Consider the following 19382-nt stretch of genomic DNA (forward strand, 5'->3'; position numbering starts at 1 on the left):
AATAGCCACATGACTGAGGCCAACTCCCTACATCGGATCTTACCGATGTGTATTTTATAAGGAAACATCACGTATAATTCAGGTAGCTCAGTCTTTCACTCTGCTTCCTCTGACCAATCAAAAGCTCTACTGAAATTCTGCATTTCCGTTCTCCACGAGGAATTCATTTTCTTTTGAAACCAGCTAGCAATCCAATTATAGCAGTTAGCAAACACCTCCAAGAAGTGAATTACAGGAAGGAGGGAAAGGCTTGCACATACTGGATACTGAGAGGGTCGTACTCTGCCCTCCAAAGTAACTACCAGTTCTCGGAGAAAAACTAGTTTGCAGAGTATGGTAACCCACTAAAAATCTGCACATACTTTGCAGAACTTAGAGAAGATGTTTTCTTTAGCCAAAAAACAGAACAAAAGGGGCCATGTCCGATAAGTAATCGTCACCTCCATATACCCGCCATACCCAGCGCCTCGGACCCTGCTCCTGAAGCGCAGGCATTTCATGAAAATACTGAAACCTCCTTAAAGAGTTTTCCATTAGATGAACCCAGCTGATTGTCCAAAGACTCCTGATTTATTGTCTGTGTTTTTAAATGCCAGGCCAAAGAAGAAAGTCAGGGAAAATATCAGCACCAGCCGTACGACTTCCTGTGTCTCTATAGCAAGGGGCAATTTAGACTTCTTTATCATTGCTGCTGTTCACATAGACACGGTTTTGAAAAAAAAAAATATATATATATATGTATACATATGTGAAAACATCTCACATTAGAAATTAAAATCACATACCATTTCCTGAAAGTCTAGAAATTCTTTGGTGATACATATAACTAGTGTTTCTTTTAAATGTTACAGGTAAATAACAAAGGGCATTTAGCAACATATTCAGGAAATCAAACCAATGGTGATTGATTACTCTCATAGAGACTAATGGGTTCAAAGCAAAAAGAAGGCAACGTTTTTGCTTCATACGCCCGGCAAGTACACACAAGGTGTGCCCAGATTATTCCTACATCAAGAATACCTGCATACCCCCTCTTCTCGGGCACGGTGGGTATCTATCTACTTGAAGAAACTGGTCAATTAGATTCAATTTTATAAAAATATCAATAAATGGGCTCCATAGAGATCATTTGCTCTCCAGCTCGATGTGTTATCTGTTACATTTTAAGGATTTTTCCCCCCCAAACAAACTCTTAACACTTATCATTTACTGATTACAAGTACTGCCTTTTGTTTTTATATAATCTTTCATTGTGATCTATGTCAGTGTTAGGAATGCAGTTATTTTGTAATGAATTTTAAATGACCCTACTAAATTCTGCATCGAGGTATATCTCTCCTGGTATTTGTTTTCAATAATTTTCTGGAGGAAAGTCTTAACGAAAATTCTGTTGGCATTTTCCTTAAACAAAGCTATGTGTGTATATTTTTAAAAGATGACATTCCTCATCTGTTTGTTCTTATTTCATCTGTGCTATAAACTATGGATGGTCTAAAGGGTAAATGGGATTGACTAATGGGAGCTCATAATTTAGGCAGCAAAACCCAGAATTAATGCATTATCCCACTGCAGCATTTCAGTCCTCAGCCAATCCAAACCCTCTTTCCCAAGAAATATGTGATTGAGACACTTTCCATCTGCTTTTGACAAAGATCGGAGCAGTTTCCCATAAGTTATTCTCTGCTGAAATTCGTTGTTAAAGACCTATAAACCGGTCCTTACTTTCGAGGGCTCTATCATCAGAATTCTCTGTGGCACAGAAACAAAACTCACAAAATAAAATCCAACTGAGCTACATCAGCTTTTCGTGGGCACAACAAACGCATTTGCAGATATTACAGAACCACATAAAAAAAAGAAATAGATCTGTTTGGGAGAGTGGGCGGCTGCTCGCTCCTGGGTGATCTAAATTCCTTCTGTGCGAAGCAGAGACTTTTATAAGAAAACATTGCAAGGTGAGCAAGAAACTAAACATACAGAGTAGGGAGGATTTTTTTAACACCCCCCCCCCAAATAAATCCTGCACCCCTCCATGGCCCGCGGGAGCCATAGCCCCGAGTCCTCTGGAAAGCGGCGCCTCCGCGATTAGAGCTCTTCTGAAAGGACTTCCAAGGTGTCTGGTGAAAAGGCGCTGGCGGCCCCTGAACGCTCTTCCAGAGGAGGACTCCTCCGGGGCTCCTGGCAGCTGCGTCCCCTGTACCTGCTCCCGCGGGACCTACCCGCACGGAACCGGCCCTCCTTCCCCTCAAGCCTGTTTCCCCGCCAGGACCCCGGCGCTGCTTCGCAGGCTGGACGCGGGGAAGCGGCAGGGGCAGAGCCCCCTCTTAGATGGAGCAGGTTCAAGGCTGGGAACAGAGGCTCCCAGCTCCGAGCCCCGCTCCACCTGCCCGCGGGGAGCGGGGTTCCCAGCAGCGGTGTCAGCCCTGGCCACCGCGCTGCAGTCTGCGCGCATCCGCCTTCACCCACCCTCCGCACTCAGTGCACCAGGGCACCCCCGGCTCCTGGGCTGCCCCGGCCGCGGAGCCCCCAGCACGGGGCAGCGTCCTCCAGCCCTCTCCAGGCAAACCTGGGGGCTCGGGGTGCGCACCCCGGCGCCCACCGGACCCGCCCACCACAGAACAGGACTGCCAGGGAGACCTGGGTGCTCGCTTCCCAAGAAGAGCGAGAATCCACCACCCTGCACGACCGCCACCACCAGGAGGGACCCAAAGGGCAACTGGTCCCCACCTCTCTGCCTCTGGCCACCCCACCCCCCAGGCGGTTCTTCTGATGCTCACTCCCCCCAAAGTCACCCACAGACCCCAAGAATGGAAAATGCGACCATTGCCAGTCTGCCCTTCTCGGATAGACACCCTGCATGTGAGTTTGTAAAAGGCCCCAGGGCGCCCCTGGGACAGACGGGAGAGCTCCCCAACCGACTCCCGTCTGTGGCTAAGAGGAAAAGGGCTCCCCATCGCGCCTCCGGGGGAAGGGATGCGCGGGTCCCGCCATCCACCCGCCCCCCGCGGCGGAGGGCGCCCCACGCGAGCGCAGCACCTACCCTGGCGCGCCGGCCGGTCCGGACGTGGGTGGCGCGGCGGGCGCTAGTGGGAGGCGGACATGGACCACGCGCCCTCCATGCGCCACACGGAGAAGGCGTAGCTGAGGCGCTCGTGGGCCACGTAGCTGCAGCTGGTCATCTTATTGTCCATCTCGTCGCTCTGCAGGACCTGGTAGAGGAAGTCTATGTACCTGGCGGCCAGCTTCAGCGTCTGGATCTTGCTGAGCTTGTCCGAGGGCAGCGTGGGGATGATCTTGCGCAGCGCGGCGAAGGCCTCGTTGAGCGACTGGGTGCGCTGGCGCTCGCGCACGTTGGCCAGGATGCGCTGGCTCTGCAGCTCCTCGAAGGACTGCGCGCTCGGGCTGCCCTTCTTGCCGCGCTTGCCGGGGGCCGGACTGCCATCTTCGCTCGACTTCTTGCTGTAGCGCCGCTTCCGGCCGAAGCGCTTGGGCTGCCGCTCGAGCTCCTCCTCGCTGGTGCCCAGGCTGTCCACGGGGGACACGGGCGAGCTGGAGCCCTCCTCCATGGCGCCCGCCCAGCGCGCGTGGGGCCGGGGGCGCCGGCCGCCGAGCGCGCGCCGCTGGCCGAGCCCGCGGTCGGTCGCCGGAGCGCACGCTCCCCCGGAGTCTGGTTTCAAGGCCGGCTCGTGCAAAACCGAGGTCTCCGGGAGAGGAAGTTATTGTAACTTTTTTGGAAACTCTAGCCGGGGCTGGGTGGCTAAATAGTTGTCAGGAGCAGAGGCGGCGCGCTGATTGGCCGCCGCGGCCAGGGGCCGGGCAAGTTCTGGGCCTTCGCCGCCCGCCCCCGCCCCCCTCCGGCGGCGCTTTCAGTTTTGCCTCCCCCTTCGGCCTCCCCGACCGCGGCGGGCACCCCGGGGCCGGTCTGCGCCGCGCCGCCCGCACCTCCACCGGGGCGGGCTCTGGCCCCTCTCCGGCTGCCCGCGCCCTGGGCTCCGCCGACCCGGCTTTGTCCGCTCCTTCACGTGGAGACAGGCCCGCCGGGCGGCGGGGTCTCCCCGGGGCGCGAGGGGCGCCGGTGGCGAGTCTGACCCTCGATGCGCGCCCAGGAGGTGAGGACGGGGCGGGAGCCCCCGGGGCGCCGGGGCCTGTGCGCGCCTGGCTGCCCCTGGGCGCGCAGCGGGCACTCGGGGTGGCCTGTACGTTCGGCCTGAGGCTGGGACCAGGGCGGGCAGGGGTCCCGGCGCCTCCGGCGAAGGGCCATTCGGGCGCCCTTGGAGATGCGGCTCCCCACCCATGCACTTTGGGGGACCTCTGCAGTCGCCGGCCGCTCTGCGTAGCAGGCCTTGCGGGAAGGGGAAACCGGTTCTCAGCCCACCTTGTTGGGGGAGCCGTGGCTCCGACCCTTGGCGCACCCTCCTTCTGAGCGCCCCAAAACCTCAGCGCCACAGCCAGCCTCTGCGGGAGGCGCTGGCGCCCTCCGCGCCCACCCGCGCCGTCCTGCCCCGGGGCGGGGTGCCGGTGCGGGGTGCGGCCGGGGGCGCCCGCTAGGTCTCCGGGGCCGGACCCGTCACTGCGCTCCCCCTTCGCCTCGCCCGTGGGCCGCTGCGTCCTCCCCTGTGCGGGGCGCACGGGCGGCCTCCAGCAGGAAGGAAGGCGCGGGGCGGCGGGAGCTCAGGGCGCGCTCTCCGCGGGCGACACCGGGGACCCCGGCCCTGCGCCATCTGGACGCCGAGCGCCGGCCCGTTTGAAGTGGTTGGGGCGGGGGGTGGGGGGGTCTTTGTTCCCCAGGCCGCTCTGGCTCGAGGCCTGGAGGTGGTTTACTGGCTCCGATGCTTTGAACCTATTCCCAGGTGACCCGAGCTCAATTAGGCCCGGGCCTGAGCAGGGCTGTCAGGCAAGCCGCGAGATCAAGGGCGGGCCGGCCCTTTTATTGGAGTTGAACTCGGGGCTGCAGAGCGCTCGCCTGGGCCAGACGAGAGCAGGGCGGTGTGTGCTGGCCGGCTGTTCAAGGGGACATTTCCCCAGCAGACGGCCAGAGGAGAGCAGCCCTCACACAAGCCTGGCTGCCCGGCAGGGCTAATGGTTTCTGGTTTCTTCCTGACCCAAGGGCTTCGCAATCCTATCGCTGAAGGGTGCTCTGGGGCCGCCCTGCCCCGCGCCTGATTACTCCCTGTCCCCACTCTGGGAAGGCCGCGGTTTACCCAGCGCAGCATCATAGCTTTCTGATAGCCCTTTCTTTAAAATGCTAAAATAAAAATTTCAGGGAAAAAAAGGCGAGAGGAGCCTTTCCCCTGTGGTCCCTCGGCGCTGGGACACGTCCGTCCTGGGTGTTGGGCCTCTCCCTCTCCTTAGGTCTGCCTTTTGGAGTGTGCTCCTGCTCCTCAGAGCCAACAGCAGGGCCTGCTGCTCCTTCCTAACTCCATGTGTCCCTGGGCCGGGGTTCTAGGACCTAGACCCTCCGCTGCCTGTCCAGCTCAAATGCCCCAGTGACATCCCTCCCCCACCCACCAGGAGCTTCAGGGAGGAGGGAAGCCTGTCTCTGCGAGGCCCGCTCCCCGCCCCTGTGTCTGCCTCTGCTGCTGAGCATCAGGACCAGGAGCCTAAATTACGGCGATATGGTGCAGGTGCCCTTGGAAAGGGCTGGCATCACAGGCAGGCAAGAGCTTGAAAGATTTCTCCTTGAATGATGGTTCAGGAAGGCATATGACAGACCTTCTCTATTTTGGCTCTGCCGTTGCGCACAGGGCAATGGTACCACGATATTTCTCTCCTTATATCCAGTGGTGGGTGCCCACTCTCTTTTTTTTTTTTCCATTCTTCCCCTATTGTTGCTCTCTGAATTGCAGGGGATGGGAAGCTCAAAATGGCCTTCCTCAAACCCTGGCACCCCTGGTCTGTAGGATGCACTCTGTGGGTGTGGAAGGGAGGAGGGGCCACCCCCACTGCCGGGTCCAAGTGTCTGGTCAGTGATCTGGAGGAAAGGTATGAACATGCATCTTCTGAGTGGAGCTCAGCGGCAGTGGCACAGATGGGAGCTGGGAGCAGCAGCTTCTCTATTCAGGGCACTTCTGGAACCCTCGTCCTCCTGAGGCTCCAGTCTGCAGTGCAACTCGGAAGTCAATCCCCAAAGCCCTACCCGGAGCCTGTTCACTCAGCTCCACGTGATTCTACCAAGGCCTGTGGCGAGTTGTTTCCTGCGTGAACCGGCCAGTGTGAGTCCCGTTCTCTGCAGCAGACCCCAACCGAGATACCCTGACTCTGACTGTGACCTGGGGGGGTGTGCTGTCTCCTTGACATCACTCACGTTTGTCACACGTAGCTCACGCTGGCCTTGCACACACACTTATAAATGCCTTTAAGACTTGATCAAGGTGGTTCTTGCCACAAACTCATACCATGATATTTTTTGGCTAGGGATTTATACCAGATCTCAATGAACACAAGCACAACAATGTAAGAAATAAAAGCAATAGGAAGGCTCAACCATGACATAAGGAGAATGGGAGAGAGCAGGGTGTAGGAGCTGAGGCAGAAGCCCATCTTCTCCACAGAAAACTTATAGACTTGATTTTTGGAATCGATATAAATGCATAATTATGAAAATTAAGTCAAAATGAACAAAACAGAAATCCCTAAAAAATCAAAAACAAAGTCAAACAAATGCATCTAATTTTGCATCAGTTTGGTGGCTTAACCTTGCAGACAGAAATAATTTAGAAGAGCTTTAAAACACTATAATTTGACTATACACCTCTACTGGGACATACTCTAAAGGGGGAAAAAAATTTTACAAAAAAGGTGTAAGCAGTATTAACTGCATTCACATTTTTGTAACAATATTGCTGTTGTTATCCTGAAACTGTACGTTAAAGCAAATAAGTAATTATGTTTCTCTCTTTGGGAATCAAGATTTCCAGCCTGAAAGAATAGAGATATATGGGAGAAGTGAAGAAAGTTAAGTAAGGCCATGGGGTTCTGAATTTGTTGAAAGATCAGTATGAACTCATGGCATGTTCTCTCTTAAACAATGTATTTCCTGGCCCTGACCACCGAAAAGACCAGCAGTGTTGGGTGACCCTGTGACAGCACTGCAGTGTCCAGACTGATCATACTCCATCCCACCCCCTTGAAGAAATGGCTGGCTTACAGTCTGGGACAAGCACGCACGAGATAAGCCCGGAGCACCTATTATGCAGAAAGCCAGGAAGCTCTCGGTGACTCCTGGGACCATGTCGGAGAGACTCAGGATCAAACCTAAAGGTGCCTCCATAGGCCAAAGAAAGCGAGGGATGAGTATCTGCATAAGAACTGTGACTGCAAAAGACAGACCCATGGGCTGTGGTAAAAACCCGGCAGTTTATAACATCCATCAAGTAAAACACTTATGGGTCACCTTTGGCTGATAATTGGAAACTGACTCAGGGTTCTAAAACTTGGTAAGCAGAAGGAAAGGCTCAAGCACATGATCAGCCTTCCTTACCAAGTTATACCCAGAGGGACATGAGTTGCTGGAAAGCGTTTGCTCCACAGGTGTGCTCCGGGTAACAGATGGAGGTAAAGGGTAGCATGGCTGCATCACTGGTTTGCAACCTCATCCCAGTAACTCACATCACCAAGCGAGAGGCACGGCCCTTGTGGTGAGGCCCTGAGGCACCTGGGAAGGATTCCTGCCCAGTCACCCCACCTGCTGCGCAGGCGATGTTTCCAGGAAACCCAGGGCACATCCTGGGACAGGTTGAATGGCATCGTAAGGATGTGGTCTATTGGGCCCGTCCCCTGCTCAGGACCTGGAAAGGGCTAATCTCTCTTGGTGTAAAAACCTCTCTTGACCAGGACCTGAAGGCCTACTCCCTTCTATGATATACTGTCCCCTCTGGCTCTGCCTCCTGTCCCAGGCTCGGTCCCGCTGGCCTCCCGGCATGCCCCTGCGAGGGCCCCCCTGGAGCTTTCTGCCAGCCGGGTGACCATGTGGCTTATGTCCTCACATCCTCCAAGTCTGTCTCAGATTCCTCCATCACATCACCAGCCACCCCCTCCATCTGCTCGCCGTTCTGCAGGCTGGCAGGTGGCACTGTGCCCAGCAGGGTGGGTTTCCTAACATCCTGCCTGGTGTCACCTGTGCCTGCGGTCACCTCATGGCTCCACCTGAGATGGCTCAGTCACAGGTGGGTGGTCGGAAGGCTGCCGGCCAGGGCCCCGTGGCTTCTCCGGCAGGATGGCGTACACTCTTCCTCTCTGTGGTTTCCAGACTCCAACCACGGGTCAAAGGGCAAGGGGTAATGCACAGCTGTCAGGCCGTCCTTGGTGTCATATTTGCTTAATGTCCCAAAAGCTAATGTAAGTCACATGGCCAACAGTGTAATGTCAAGAGCTTGGCATTAAAAAATTTGATGGGCAGCTCTGAGTGTGTGTGTGTGTGTGTGTGTGTGTGTGTGTGTTAGTGAAGGGGGCTGTTGTCATCCATAGACTTACTTTAAGATGATGAGCTGGGGGGGCAGTTATATGGGGGCGGGAAGGCAACCCCGGTCATTAGTGTTTGTCCACTTTTCTTTGTGGCTGGCCGCTCTCTCCAGAGGGGATTCTCCCATGTCCCGTTCTGGGACATCAGCCTGGCCCCAGGGTTCTGGGCACCAAGCGGGGAGCGGGGGGAGAGGCCTCGGCAGAGCTCTTGTCGTTCAGAGCGTGGATTTCCTCAGGCTCACCCTGTGCTCACACAGTCCCCCGCATTTCCTCTCTGTGCTGCTGGTGCCCCAGCCTGAGCTCTCTCCAGCTCAAACTGTCCTGAGTAGCTTCACTCCTTCTCCCGCAGAGGGAGGGCTAGCCCCGGGGAGTGGGACAGACAGAAGCGCCTGCTCCTGACATTGACTGAGGTGAGGACGCTCCTCTCGGTGGCGTCCTCTGGCTGCTGTGTCCTGGAGTTGGTCACCCTCCTTAGCCTCCTTCCACTTCCCCAGGTACCTCTGTCGACTCCTTCCCTGTTCTCTCTGAGCTCTGTTGTTTTTTTGTTGTTTGTTTTTGTTTTGTTTTGTTTTGTTTTTGCTTTTTTGGTTCCCGTAGTACAATTTTAGATGAATTTAAGGGAGAGAGCAGAAGTAAACAAGTATGTGCAAGCCATCATTTTTCATTGAAATGGCCATTAAAGAGGGAAAAGGCCAGGGAATCAGAAACTGCAGGCCCTGGGGCGGCTTGGCGGGCTCCAGGTGGCCTGGGACCCGGGCTGCCCTGTGACCTCCTCCGTGGGCATGTTCCAGTGGGCAGTGGCTCATTACCGCCCCCTCAGGGTGGGAGAGCTCCGTGCCCAGCAGGGAGCTGGGGCCAGGAGTGAAACACCACGGAAGACTCACAACCGAGGCTGCGGGAGCGCTTGTCCCCTCTCCTTTTCCCATCCTCTGACATGCCGGACGGGGACATCACTGGGCTCCCCGCACGCCCACGTCCCGGTCCTGCTGGGAAGGCCTCACCGTGTCCCATCCAAGGTTGTCCTAGGAGTGGCTGGGTTCACCTTCACTCACATTAATGCATGAATCAGGACGACTTGATTTCTCTCTTTCCCCCCACCCCCACCCCCGCCACCCCTTTGCAAGAATGAAGCTCATAAATGCACGTTCTGATTACCCACGGGGAAACCTCATTCCCATTGTTTAATGTAATTCAAACAGACGTTTGCTTAGATAGTTCTTACTGTCCTGCCCAGTTTATGTTTAATCTTCAGTTTTATAATTCACATCTCATGCCTTCTCTCCCCGGCTCCTGCCCCTGCTCTTCAGAGATCAGCACCTGCTGTGGAGCCCATGGCTGGAGAGATCACAGGACACGTGGCTGACGTCTCTCCTCGCTGCGTACTGTGTGCACTTTCTTGTACCCGGTGGGAAGGAGGGATTGAAGGGGAAGACTGCTAACATGGGGCCTTGTTATTAACGGTCACTAGCTGTGTGTTAACATGTGCAAGGAGGGCAGTGGAGCCACACAGCAGGTACTTCACATCCAGCGGCCTAGGGTTCCAGGTGATTTGGGAAGCAAGGCTGAGGGCAGACTGAGATGGCAAGAGCAGCGGGGTCCAGGCGCCGGGAAAGTCTTCCAGGCAGAGGAGGGAGGAAGAACATTCAGACGAAGACAAGAGAAGCTGTCAAAACCCACAGGGCGAAGAGGGCCTGGTGCCCCCTCGATGGGTCACTCCCGTGGCTGGAGCTCAGGGGCTCAGGGCCAGCACGGTCGGCTTGCAGGTGATGTGAGTGCGACCTGAATCCGCCTGACAAAGCAGAAATAGTGGTCTCGGGACTTGGGATGCTCAGGCCCAGGCTGGCTTGAGCTGGATTCAGGGGCTTCAGTGATGTTGTGTCTTTCTTCTCCCTCCCCATCCTTCAGCTCCGCTTCTCTCTGCATGTGAGCTTCACCCTCTCTTGCTGCAAATGGCCCTCCTGTCCCCCTGGAACAGCAGAGAAGTTGGGCACGGACCCTGACAAGCTGCACTTCGGCCTGTGGGGCTGGGGCCCTGACCCACTGGCTGTGTGGTTGCTCCCAGGATGGGAGCAGAGGGCAGGCTGGGTCCTACGTGTGGGGTGGTCCCTGCTGGGAGAGATGTGACCGATGAACAAGGTATGTCCCCTGCAGCATGCACAGCAGCATGGAGGAAGGTAGGCACCAGGCTCTCAAGGGTCTACCAGGTCCAGCGAGCAAGTTTGGGTTTTCTGGAGGCAATGGGAGCAACAGGAGAGTTCCGAGGGAGAGCATGATGACTGGCTTCCTTGTGAGAGAAGCTGGAATAGGATAGTCAAATAGGCGGCAGTCTCAAAAGCTCAGCCAGCTGACCAATGAGACAGGGAATCAAGGATCAGGGAGCCAGAGAACCCAGGAATCAGGGAGCCAGGGAATCAGGAGCCAGGGAACCAGAGCTCAGGAGAGGCCTTGCTGGTTAGAGCTGCAGGGACTGTGTGGAGGGAGGGGAAAGGAATCGGGGGTGGAGACGCTGCAGGATTTGACTCAGGGTGATTGCGAAGGCCTGGGGTAGGCTTGGGACTAACTAGGGAGGCTGCACTCACCCCTCTCTCCTCTGCCTGTAGTTCTGTTTCACTGGTAGATGTACTAGTTGGAAACCAGGAGGCATGCAATTCAAATGCGGGTTTTTTTTTCACGTAAGAAAATGAATTAACACGACCCAGCCACAGCTCCAGGCTGTGCGGAGAGCAGAAACAGAGCCCGGTGGCCAGGGGTCAGCACTCTGTGTTCCTTCCCTGGTGGGAGAGGACCTCCTTCCTTCCTCTCCGCGGGACTCAGTTTCCCCTCCGTGAAATAGCGGGTTGGGGTGAATGACCCCCACGATTCCCTTCCTAGGAGGATGCTGGTTCCATTGGCAGAACGTAAGTTGCTGTTGGTTGACTTCGGCACCGTGTCACACTTTGATGCTTTTAAGAAAGGGGCGGGGGGGGGGGGTGTCTGTCGAGACACGAGGAGCATGACTCTGTTTAATCTAAATAATGTGCAGGGAGCCTTTGGTGACTGCGCGTGCCCTGACCCCTCGTAAAGCCCTGCCCTGCGGTGGCCCGGCCATAAACCTTCCTGAGAAGGTCCTGTGAATTTATTGTCGCCGATCCTTCATAATGAGAAAGCGGGTTCTCTCTTCCACATGGCGCCTTTGAGTTTTAGCAGATCTTAAATTAAACCTGTGCACTACGTGTTTTAAATTGTTGTTCAGAAAACCCCTCAATTCATGAGCTGAAAATCTGACTCAGAAAGTCCTGTACACTGATTTAAATAAACATCCAGGTTTAACCCAAAATGTTAGCAGGAATAAACGTGGAATTAAACTTGTGTAATTAAAACTCTGACTATGGCCGAAACCGGTTTGGCTCAGTGGATAGAGCATCGGCCTGCAGACTGAAAGGTCCCAGGTTCGATTCCGGTCAAGGGCATGCACATTGGTTGCAGGCACATCCCCAGTGGGGGGGAGGGGGGGGTGCAAGAGGCAGCTGATTGGTGTTTCTCTTTCATTGATGTTTCTAGCTCTCTATCCCTCTCCCTTCCTCTCTGTAAAAAAAATCAATAAAATATATATATTTTTTAAAAAACAACTCTATGTCTTGAGTATAAAAATGCATCAATGAAATCTTCTGGGGAACACTTCTGGGTGTGTGGGAACCTTCCCTTTTCTAGGGTTATGAGGACCATGGGGAGTGGGCTGCAGAGCCCTCCGGAGGGACGGAGGGGCTGGGAGAGAGAGCGCTGATGTCCTGGCTTAAAGAAGAAAATGCCTCAGGGTCTGTGTGTGTTCTTCTCTGGGCTACACATTTTTAAAAAGGTTTTTAATTATTTCACTTAACTCCATTCTCCCTACTTTATTTCTTTATCTTCTACCAGGGAAGATAAATAAATAACAACTCAAGAGTCCCCCCACACATACACACCCCATTCCCTCCTCACTGAGAAAATGGAGGTGCTGCTTTCCTCCAGCTGGGAGTCCACTAAGGGCATCCAGACCTCTTCCCCCGCTGTGCTCTCCCCACTCCCCGCCCCCCCCCCCCATCCTGTCTTCCCTCTCTGGCCCTGGTGGCTCTCCTTCCTCCTCCTCAGAGGGGACCTCACCTCAGAGGAAATGCCTCCTGAACTCTGAAATCAGGGAACCCAGCCTGGCTTCATTTTATTTTCTGTCGGATACATTCCCCGTGCGGATAGAATTGTCACCTGCTTCCCTGGCCCAGGGACACCCCGTGTGTGGAATGCGTTCTGTCCTCAGGGCTCTCCCACTGGGCTCAGGGCCCTCACTCCTTATCCAGTCGGAGCCCGTGGCCGCCCACTCCTGCCTGGGCGCTCATTGTAGTCCCTCATTTCCGGGCTGCAGAGAAGCTTGCCATGTAAAGGGCAGAAAATGTTTGCACTCATTTTTAATATTTAAAAGCTGCTTGTGTAAGAAATATGGAATATTGTATTTTCTTTTAGGACAATTTCACGAGTGATATTGTGGTGTATAATCAATAACAAGGCAAGTAGTGAGAATCTTCAAAGCACTATAGTTACGTTCAAATTTAAGGAAAATGGTCAACTCGATGAAGAGGAAGGAGAAGGAGCTAATAACACCAAGTAAGAAACAAACAAAAGAGAGTCTGCGAGCCCTCGCTGCTGAGGTCAGAGGGAAATTGGCCCTGTCTCCTACGTGGTCCGTCTCCCGCCAACTCGCACCCTTGTCTGTCTCCAGACACCAGCCCCTCAGCCAGCAGGCAGGCATTTTTCTAGCCCTCAGGGAAAGGGCTCTAAGAACGAGATGGAGAACGAGGTCTCATTCTCGATTTTTTAATCAACATTTTTAAAGGTCTGATATGCATCCATTTGAAGATTGAAATTTGATTCCTTTTAACAAACGTGAACTCCCTCCGCAGTCAGGGCCTGTCTGTGGCGTCAGAATGCTTCCTGTGCCCCCTGCAGGTGCTCAGTTCCCCTCCCGGCCACCAGCAACCACGGATGTAATTTATGTGCCTGCTTCGCTTTGTCCAGAAGGTCATACAAACCGAGTCATACAGGCCAGAGCCTTCTGCCTGGCTTTTCACATGTCGGCGAATGTTGTCACTCAGCTTGCCCATGCATCTCTAGCTCGTTCCTTTTCATTGCTGAGCATGCGTATCGTATGGACACCTTCATTCGCTCACCCCTGCATCAGTTGATGGGCACCGGGGTCGTGTCCAGTTCGGGTGGTTGTGAGTAAATCGGGTCATTGCTGAGCAGGTTCTCTTCTCTCTCAGGTTAGTGCCTGTGAGGGAAATCGCTGAGTCCTGTGCATGCCTAACTTCAGAAGAAACTGCCAAGCAGGTTTCCAAAATGCCTGAACCATTTTGCATTCCCACCAACTGCATATAAAAATTCAGCTGCAATCCTAAGAAGCCTGTGAAAAGATCTAAAGCCTTTCTCACCAAATGCTTATGTGCTACTGGTAGCAGGCAGCGTATGCGAAAACAAGTTATGGAAACACACCTGTATCCCCTCACCAGTATATTACAAAATATCCAGCTGCAGATGCCTACGAGAAAACAAAAGCAAAAACAGAAAGTAACAAGTGTTGGCAAGGATGTGGAGAAATGGGAACTCTCTCACACAGTGGTGGGAATGTGAAATAGAAGAGCTGCTCAGAATGACAGGTTGGCGATTCCTCGACAAGTGAAATAGAGAATGACCCCATGACCCAGCAATTCCACTCCTAGGAATATTCCCAAAAGAACTAAAAACAAAGACGTTCACGGCGGCATTATTCACAATGGCCAAAATATGGAAGCAACCCACCTATCCACCAGTGGATGATGGATAGACAATTTTGGCATGGCCATATAATGGGATATTATTCAGTCATGAAAAGGAATGAAGTACTGATGCATGCTACGGTATGGACCATGTGAAAACATGCCAAATGAAACAATACGGGAGAAGTCACATATCATATGGTTCCATTTACATGAGCTATCCATCATAAGCACACCCACAGAGACAGAAAGCAGACAAAAAGCTGGGGGCTGAGAGAAGGGGGGTCTACTAACCACTTTTTAAATTTTCTGTATTTTATGATGCTTGGACATCTTGGGGTCCTATAGACCCAGAGAGGGCTTGCCCCTCCCAGAGTGAGCTAACCCCTGGAGATTACGCCTCTGATGTGCAGTCTAACCAAACCTAAGTCCATACAGCCACCCAGCTCATGCCATCAGACTCCTTCCTTCAGGGATCACCCCAGGGCCGGTGTGTACAACTAGGGACCATCTTACCAGCCCCCGGGTCCCTCCCTGGCACTGGCTTCTGGCCGGGGCCTCTCCAGGACTCAGGTCTGGGCTGGTTGAGCACATCCCAGAGAACCCAGAGCGCAGAGAGCAGAACGCTCACAGCCAGGGTCTGCGTTAACAGCTGCAGCTGCGGGTCTATCCTGAGTCCGTACTGTTGGAGGGCAGATGCCGAAGGGCACCGCTGAGTTGGGGCTCTGTGAAGACTCCGGGACATGAACGCCTCCACTTCTTTCCACGCGAACAGAGAGGAGTGGCCGATGCTGGCCATTTGGCAGCTCTTGCGGATCGTTTGGCTTCTTTCATCTTACAGCTCAACATATCTCTTCGGATCATGAAAATGTTTCATCCTGTGTAAATTTCCCCGTGATTCTTCCTCCTCTTATTCAGGGGGAGTTGTGCTCCCACAGGGAAGGGAGCCCCGAGCGCGGGAAGGCCAGCCCAGCATGTGGGAGCACGCACACGCACAACCTTTGATCTTCCCGCTGACACATGGCACATTAATCACACTTTACAGACACGCATTGTCTCTCGCTTACATCATGAAGCATGGCCCCGCGAAGACACTGGGTCTGAGGCACACATGCCGCGGAGAACACACATTGTCAGGGTGATTTAGGCTTGGAGGGTCCGCAGGGAATCGCTGGCATCATGAATCATGGGCCAGAGATCTTCCCATCACAGGCGAATGCTCCGTTCCAGCATCCGAGGCTCTTAACCCGGTGGCTCCTACCATGAAAGACAGTCCTTTCCATGGCTCTTCTAAGACTTTTGTTTTCTAGAGCGGTTTGGGTTCGCAGCAGGATTGAGAGGGAGGTTCGGAGATCCCCCGTTCTCCCTGCCTGCACACACGCACAGTCTCCCCCACTGTCAGCATCCCGCATGTGCTGTATTTGTAACCATTGGTGAACCAACGTGGCCGCACCATCACCAGAGGCTACAGTTGACACCAGGTCACTCTTGGTGTTGTACATCCTATGCGTTTTAACAAACACGTGATGACCTATGTCCATCGTTGTGGTATCACACAGAGTAGTAGTGTCATGCCCTGAGAACCCTCTCTGCTCTGCCTGTCCATCCTTCACACACACCTCAACGCCCAGTTCTCTACTGTCTCCACGGTTTTGCCTTTTCCAGAACGTGGTGAGTTAGCATCCCAAAGTGTGGGGGCTTTTCAGATTGTCTTTTGAAGACAATCACACATGAGTGACATGCATGTGAGTTTCCTTCAGGTCGTTTCATGGCTTGGTAGCTCATTTCTTTTTAGCACTGAATAACAATAAATGGACCTCCGTTTATTCATCCATTCCCTACCGAAGAACGTTTAGGTTACTCCCAATGTTGGCCATTATGAACAAAGTTGCTATGGACATTTGTGTGCAGCTTTTTGTGTGAACCAAAGTTTTTAAGTCCTTTGGGTAAACATCAAGGCCTTTGTTTGCTGAATCACAGAGTGTGTGTGTGCTTCGTCTGCCTTTTACTTCCTCTTCTCGCTTACTGCATTAGCTATGGCCTCTGCTTTCTTGAATCTTAAACTCGCCATCCAGGCCTCAGTGTGTCTTCAGACCAGCCCCCTGGCCGATGACACAGCACCTGGGGGGTCTTGGGAAAGTAACTCAGCCTTTCATAGGCTCAATTTTTCCTTTTTGTAAATCAGGGTGATAATGGTGTGCACCCCAATAAGCTGTGGTAATGATTAAGCAAATGCAAAAGATATCACTTATCGGAGTCATTTTCATTGTCACATGTACTGCCTCGGGTTTTCTAGGCCGTGCCTCTGATGACCCTGTTCCCTTTCCACAAGTAATCCCGGGCAGGCCTATGACTAACACGGAGCTTCCCGTCCCCTGAGTCCCCCCAGAGGCGCCCCGCCGCCGCCCTGCACTGAGCACACTGTGTCTGGGGAAGCAGAAGGATGGCCTGAGATGTCTAATATCCAGCACCTGCAACGGTCACCTCCCAGGCCAAGAGACACGGCAGGTGTGATTGTGCTGGGGGTTTGTGATGGGGAGGGGGCCCTAGGTTTTCTGGGTGGATCCATTGTTCTCACAAGGCTCCTTCTCCTAGGGAGGCAGGGCCCTCTGAGTCAGACAGATGGAAATGGGACAACAGAAGCCGAGGTCAGATGATGCGATGTGGCCGTGAGCCAAGGAATGCGGGCGGCCTCTCGAAGCTGGAAAACGAAGGAAATGGATTCTCCCCGGGAGCCTCAGGAAGGAGCACAGCCTTGCCTGCACCTTGGCTTTAGTCCCCTGAGACCCACTTCAGGCTCCTTACTGCCAGGAGTGTAAGATCCTAAGTGCGTGTTGTTTTAAGCCTCTAAGCTTGCAATTCATTACTGCAGTGATGGGAATCCGTGACAGCTTCCTCCTGGACCAATTAGTTGCCAAGGGTCAGTTCAAAGCTGAGGCCGCATGGCTCGGAGGTTGCAGCCCCATTAATGCTGTTGGCTTTTCTGGCTCGAGTCTGGACGGTGGAGTCCCTGTCTTTATAGGCAATTGGATTTGCTTATTTGCTATATTTGCTTAATTTTCCTGTAAGGTTCACCCTCACCAGGGCTCCATACCTGACTTTGCCCAAATATGACAATCGTGTGATGGGCTGTAGTGAAACCTCATTAAAGTCAGTAAGGATCCTTTCACTCCCAAATCTACCCTGCAAAGACGAGGTCAAGCAGGTCCACGACCCCCTTGTGTGGTCGCGGCCATGGTCCCACGGGCACAGGGCTGCCGAGCTCCCACTCCACACCCTCCCAGCGCTGCTGACAAGTTTGCCATAGGCCCATGGTCGGCAAACTGCAGCTCACTAGCCACATGCGGCTCTTTGGACCCTTGAGTGTGGCTCTTCCACAAAATACCACGGCCTGGGCGAGTCTATCTTGAAGAAGTGGTATTAGAAGGAGTTTAAGTCTAAAAAATTTGGGTCTCAAAAGAAATTTCAATCGTTGTACTGTTGATGTTTTGCTCTGTTGACTAATAAGTTTGCCGACCACTGGCCTAAGCCATCTCCCCACCACACTATCCTTCAGGCACATGAGTGAAATCCATTAGCAAATAGTTACAAGACATTTTAGGACCTGGGGTGAAGGAAACTGTGACATTTCTTGCCACAGAGAAAGCTAACTGGTTTGTGGTTAATTTGAAAATCACTTCGTATTGTTCTCGCTTTAACTTGCAGCGCTGCTGTCTGGTGCGTACAATTAAGGAACATAAAGGAATAAAGCTTGCTAATGTTCGGAGACACTGACAATTATTCTATCTGAATAATAATGAGGCCAGCTGGGCAGAGAACCTGTCTCCCCCAGGGACTCGGTGCAGGAGATATGCCGTGTCTCCTCCATGCTCTAGGGTGTGTTTCACATGGCCTGGCCTTCAGGACGCGGCGTGCACTTCATCTGTGTGGTCCTCACCCCACCCTGCGTGTGGCCGGCTCTCTCTGAGCTACAGAGCAGGGCTTGGAGCATCCTTAGGTTGTTCCCACCTGCGGAGGTAAATGCCCACAGTGGTCACACAGGTCTGAGGTCTCAGGCCCCGTGTTGGCGCTGCTTCTCCCTCAACGTCCGATGGAAGGGTCACTGACACTCCTGGTGAATCCTGTGTGCCAGGAACTCGGAAGCACCTGGGAGAGAAACGGGTAGACAGTGGGTAACCTGTAAGTGGTAGCTACTGTCAGTCAGGATTATTACCGATGATCAAGCATGTGGTAGTCTTGTCTCTGCAAAAAAGTTGTATGCTCCCTAACAGGGAAACCTCTTCCACACATACACACAAGCGTGTCCACTCTCCAACACAATGTATCAAAGCACTCAGCTACTTGATCTCTCTCAGAATTGAAATGAAATCAAACGTCAGTTCTTTGGTAAAAGTCTGCAGCATGAAACAGAGAGGATTTACATAGAATTAAATGGCTCCCAGAATCCACTTGCTGCTTGTGAACACGCGTGTGTTTCATGGGCTCTGTTACCGGGGAGCTGGTTTACCCTTCCTGCCAAACCGGCCACAGCTACGGGTGAATGACATCATTCTTTCCCCGTTGGGCAAATAAAGGTGCTCATGGCAACTGTCCCCGTCAGTCCGTCAGTTTGCTGTGAAGACCCAGGAGGCAGGTGGATCTCGGCGGAGGCTGAGATAGAGGCAAGCTGGGACTCCCTCCCTTCTTTTGTCGAGTTCTGGCAAGCTGTGGTTGCTGCAGGACACCCCCTAGACCCACTGGGTTCCTGGAAATAGCAGACCTTTGGGAAGGAGGGTAGGGGAGGCCGCCCAGTGTCCCTGGGCAAACCAGCCCTCCCCAGCGTCACACTCAGCGTCGCCACATTGAAGAGCAGGTGGGCTGGTCTAGAGCCTCCCCCCGAGGCCCCGGACCAAGCTGGGTCAGTCTCATCCACATCACCAGCATGAGCACAGGAGAGTGGGACTTCCCGCTGCCACCGGAGGAGGGAGAGGGTCTGCTGGGCACGCTATCCCATCCCCCCTCACCTCCCCAGTGCACCTCCTTCCTCCAACTCGGCATAATCTGAAGGCCCTGAGAACAGGCCTGCCTGTCCAGTGCCTACGGCTCCCCTCCAGAGAGCAATCTCCCTTGGACGTTTCTCATTCAGGCTTTCAGACAAGTGAGGAGCAGGAGCCTCTGTCC

General features: G+C 53.6%; 1 protein-coding gene and 1 long non-coding RNA gene across 2 annotated transcripts in view; one reads left to right on the forward strand and one right to left on the reverse strand.

Annotated features, from left to right (window-relative positions):
- TWIST2 (twist family bHLH transcription factor 2) overlaps window positions 1-3732 on the reverse strand; it is a 37986-nt gene extending 34254 nt beyond the window's left edge. Inside the window, exon 1 of the mRNA XM_084891371.1 lies at window positions 3041-3732. Coding sequence (XP_084747497.1) covers window positions 3084-3566 — 483 coding nt within the window. The 5' untranslated portion in view covers window positions 3567-3732 and the 3' untranslated portion in view covers window positions 3041-3083. The remainder of the gene's footprint in view (window positions 1-3040) is intronic.
- Window positions 3733-3782: 50 nt separating this feature from the next.
- LOC311626283 lies at window positions 3783-18614 on the forward strand. The gene is made up of 3 exons (XR_014795663.1): window positions 3783-4109; window positions 16555-16730; window positions 16818-18614. It is a non-coding gene; the product is annotated as an uncharacterized lncRNA (long non-coding RNA).
- Window positions 18615-19382: the final 768 nt, after the last annotated feature.

This window comes from Pipistrellus hanaki (assembly GCF_964339955.1).
Source record: "Pipistrellus hanaki genome assembly, chromosome: 8".
Classification (NCBI taxonomy): Eukaryota; Metazoa; Chordata; class Mammalia; order Chiroptera; family Vespertilionidae; genus Pipistrellus; species Pipistrellus hanaki.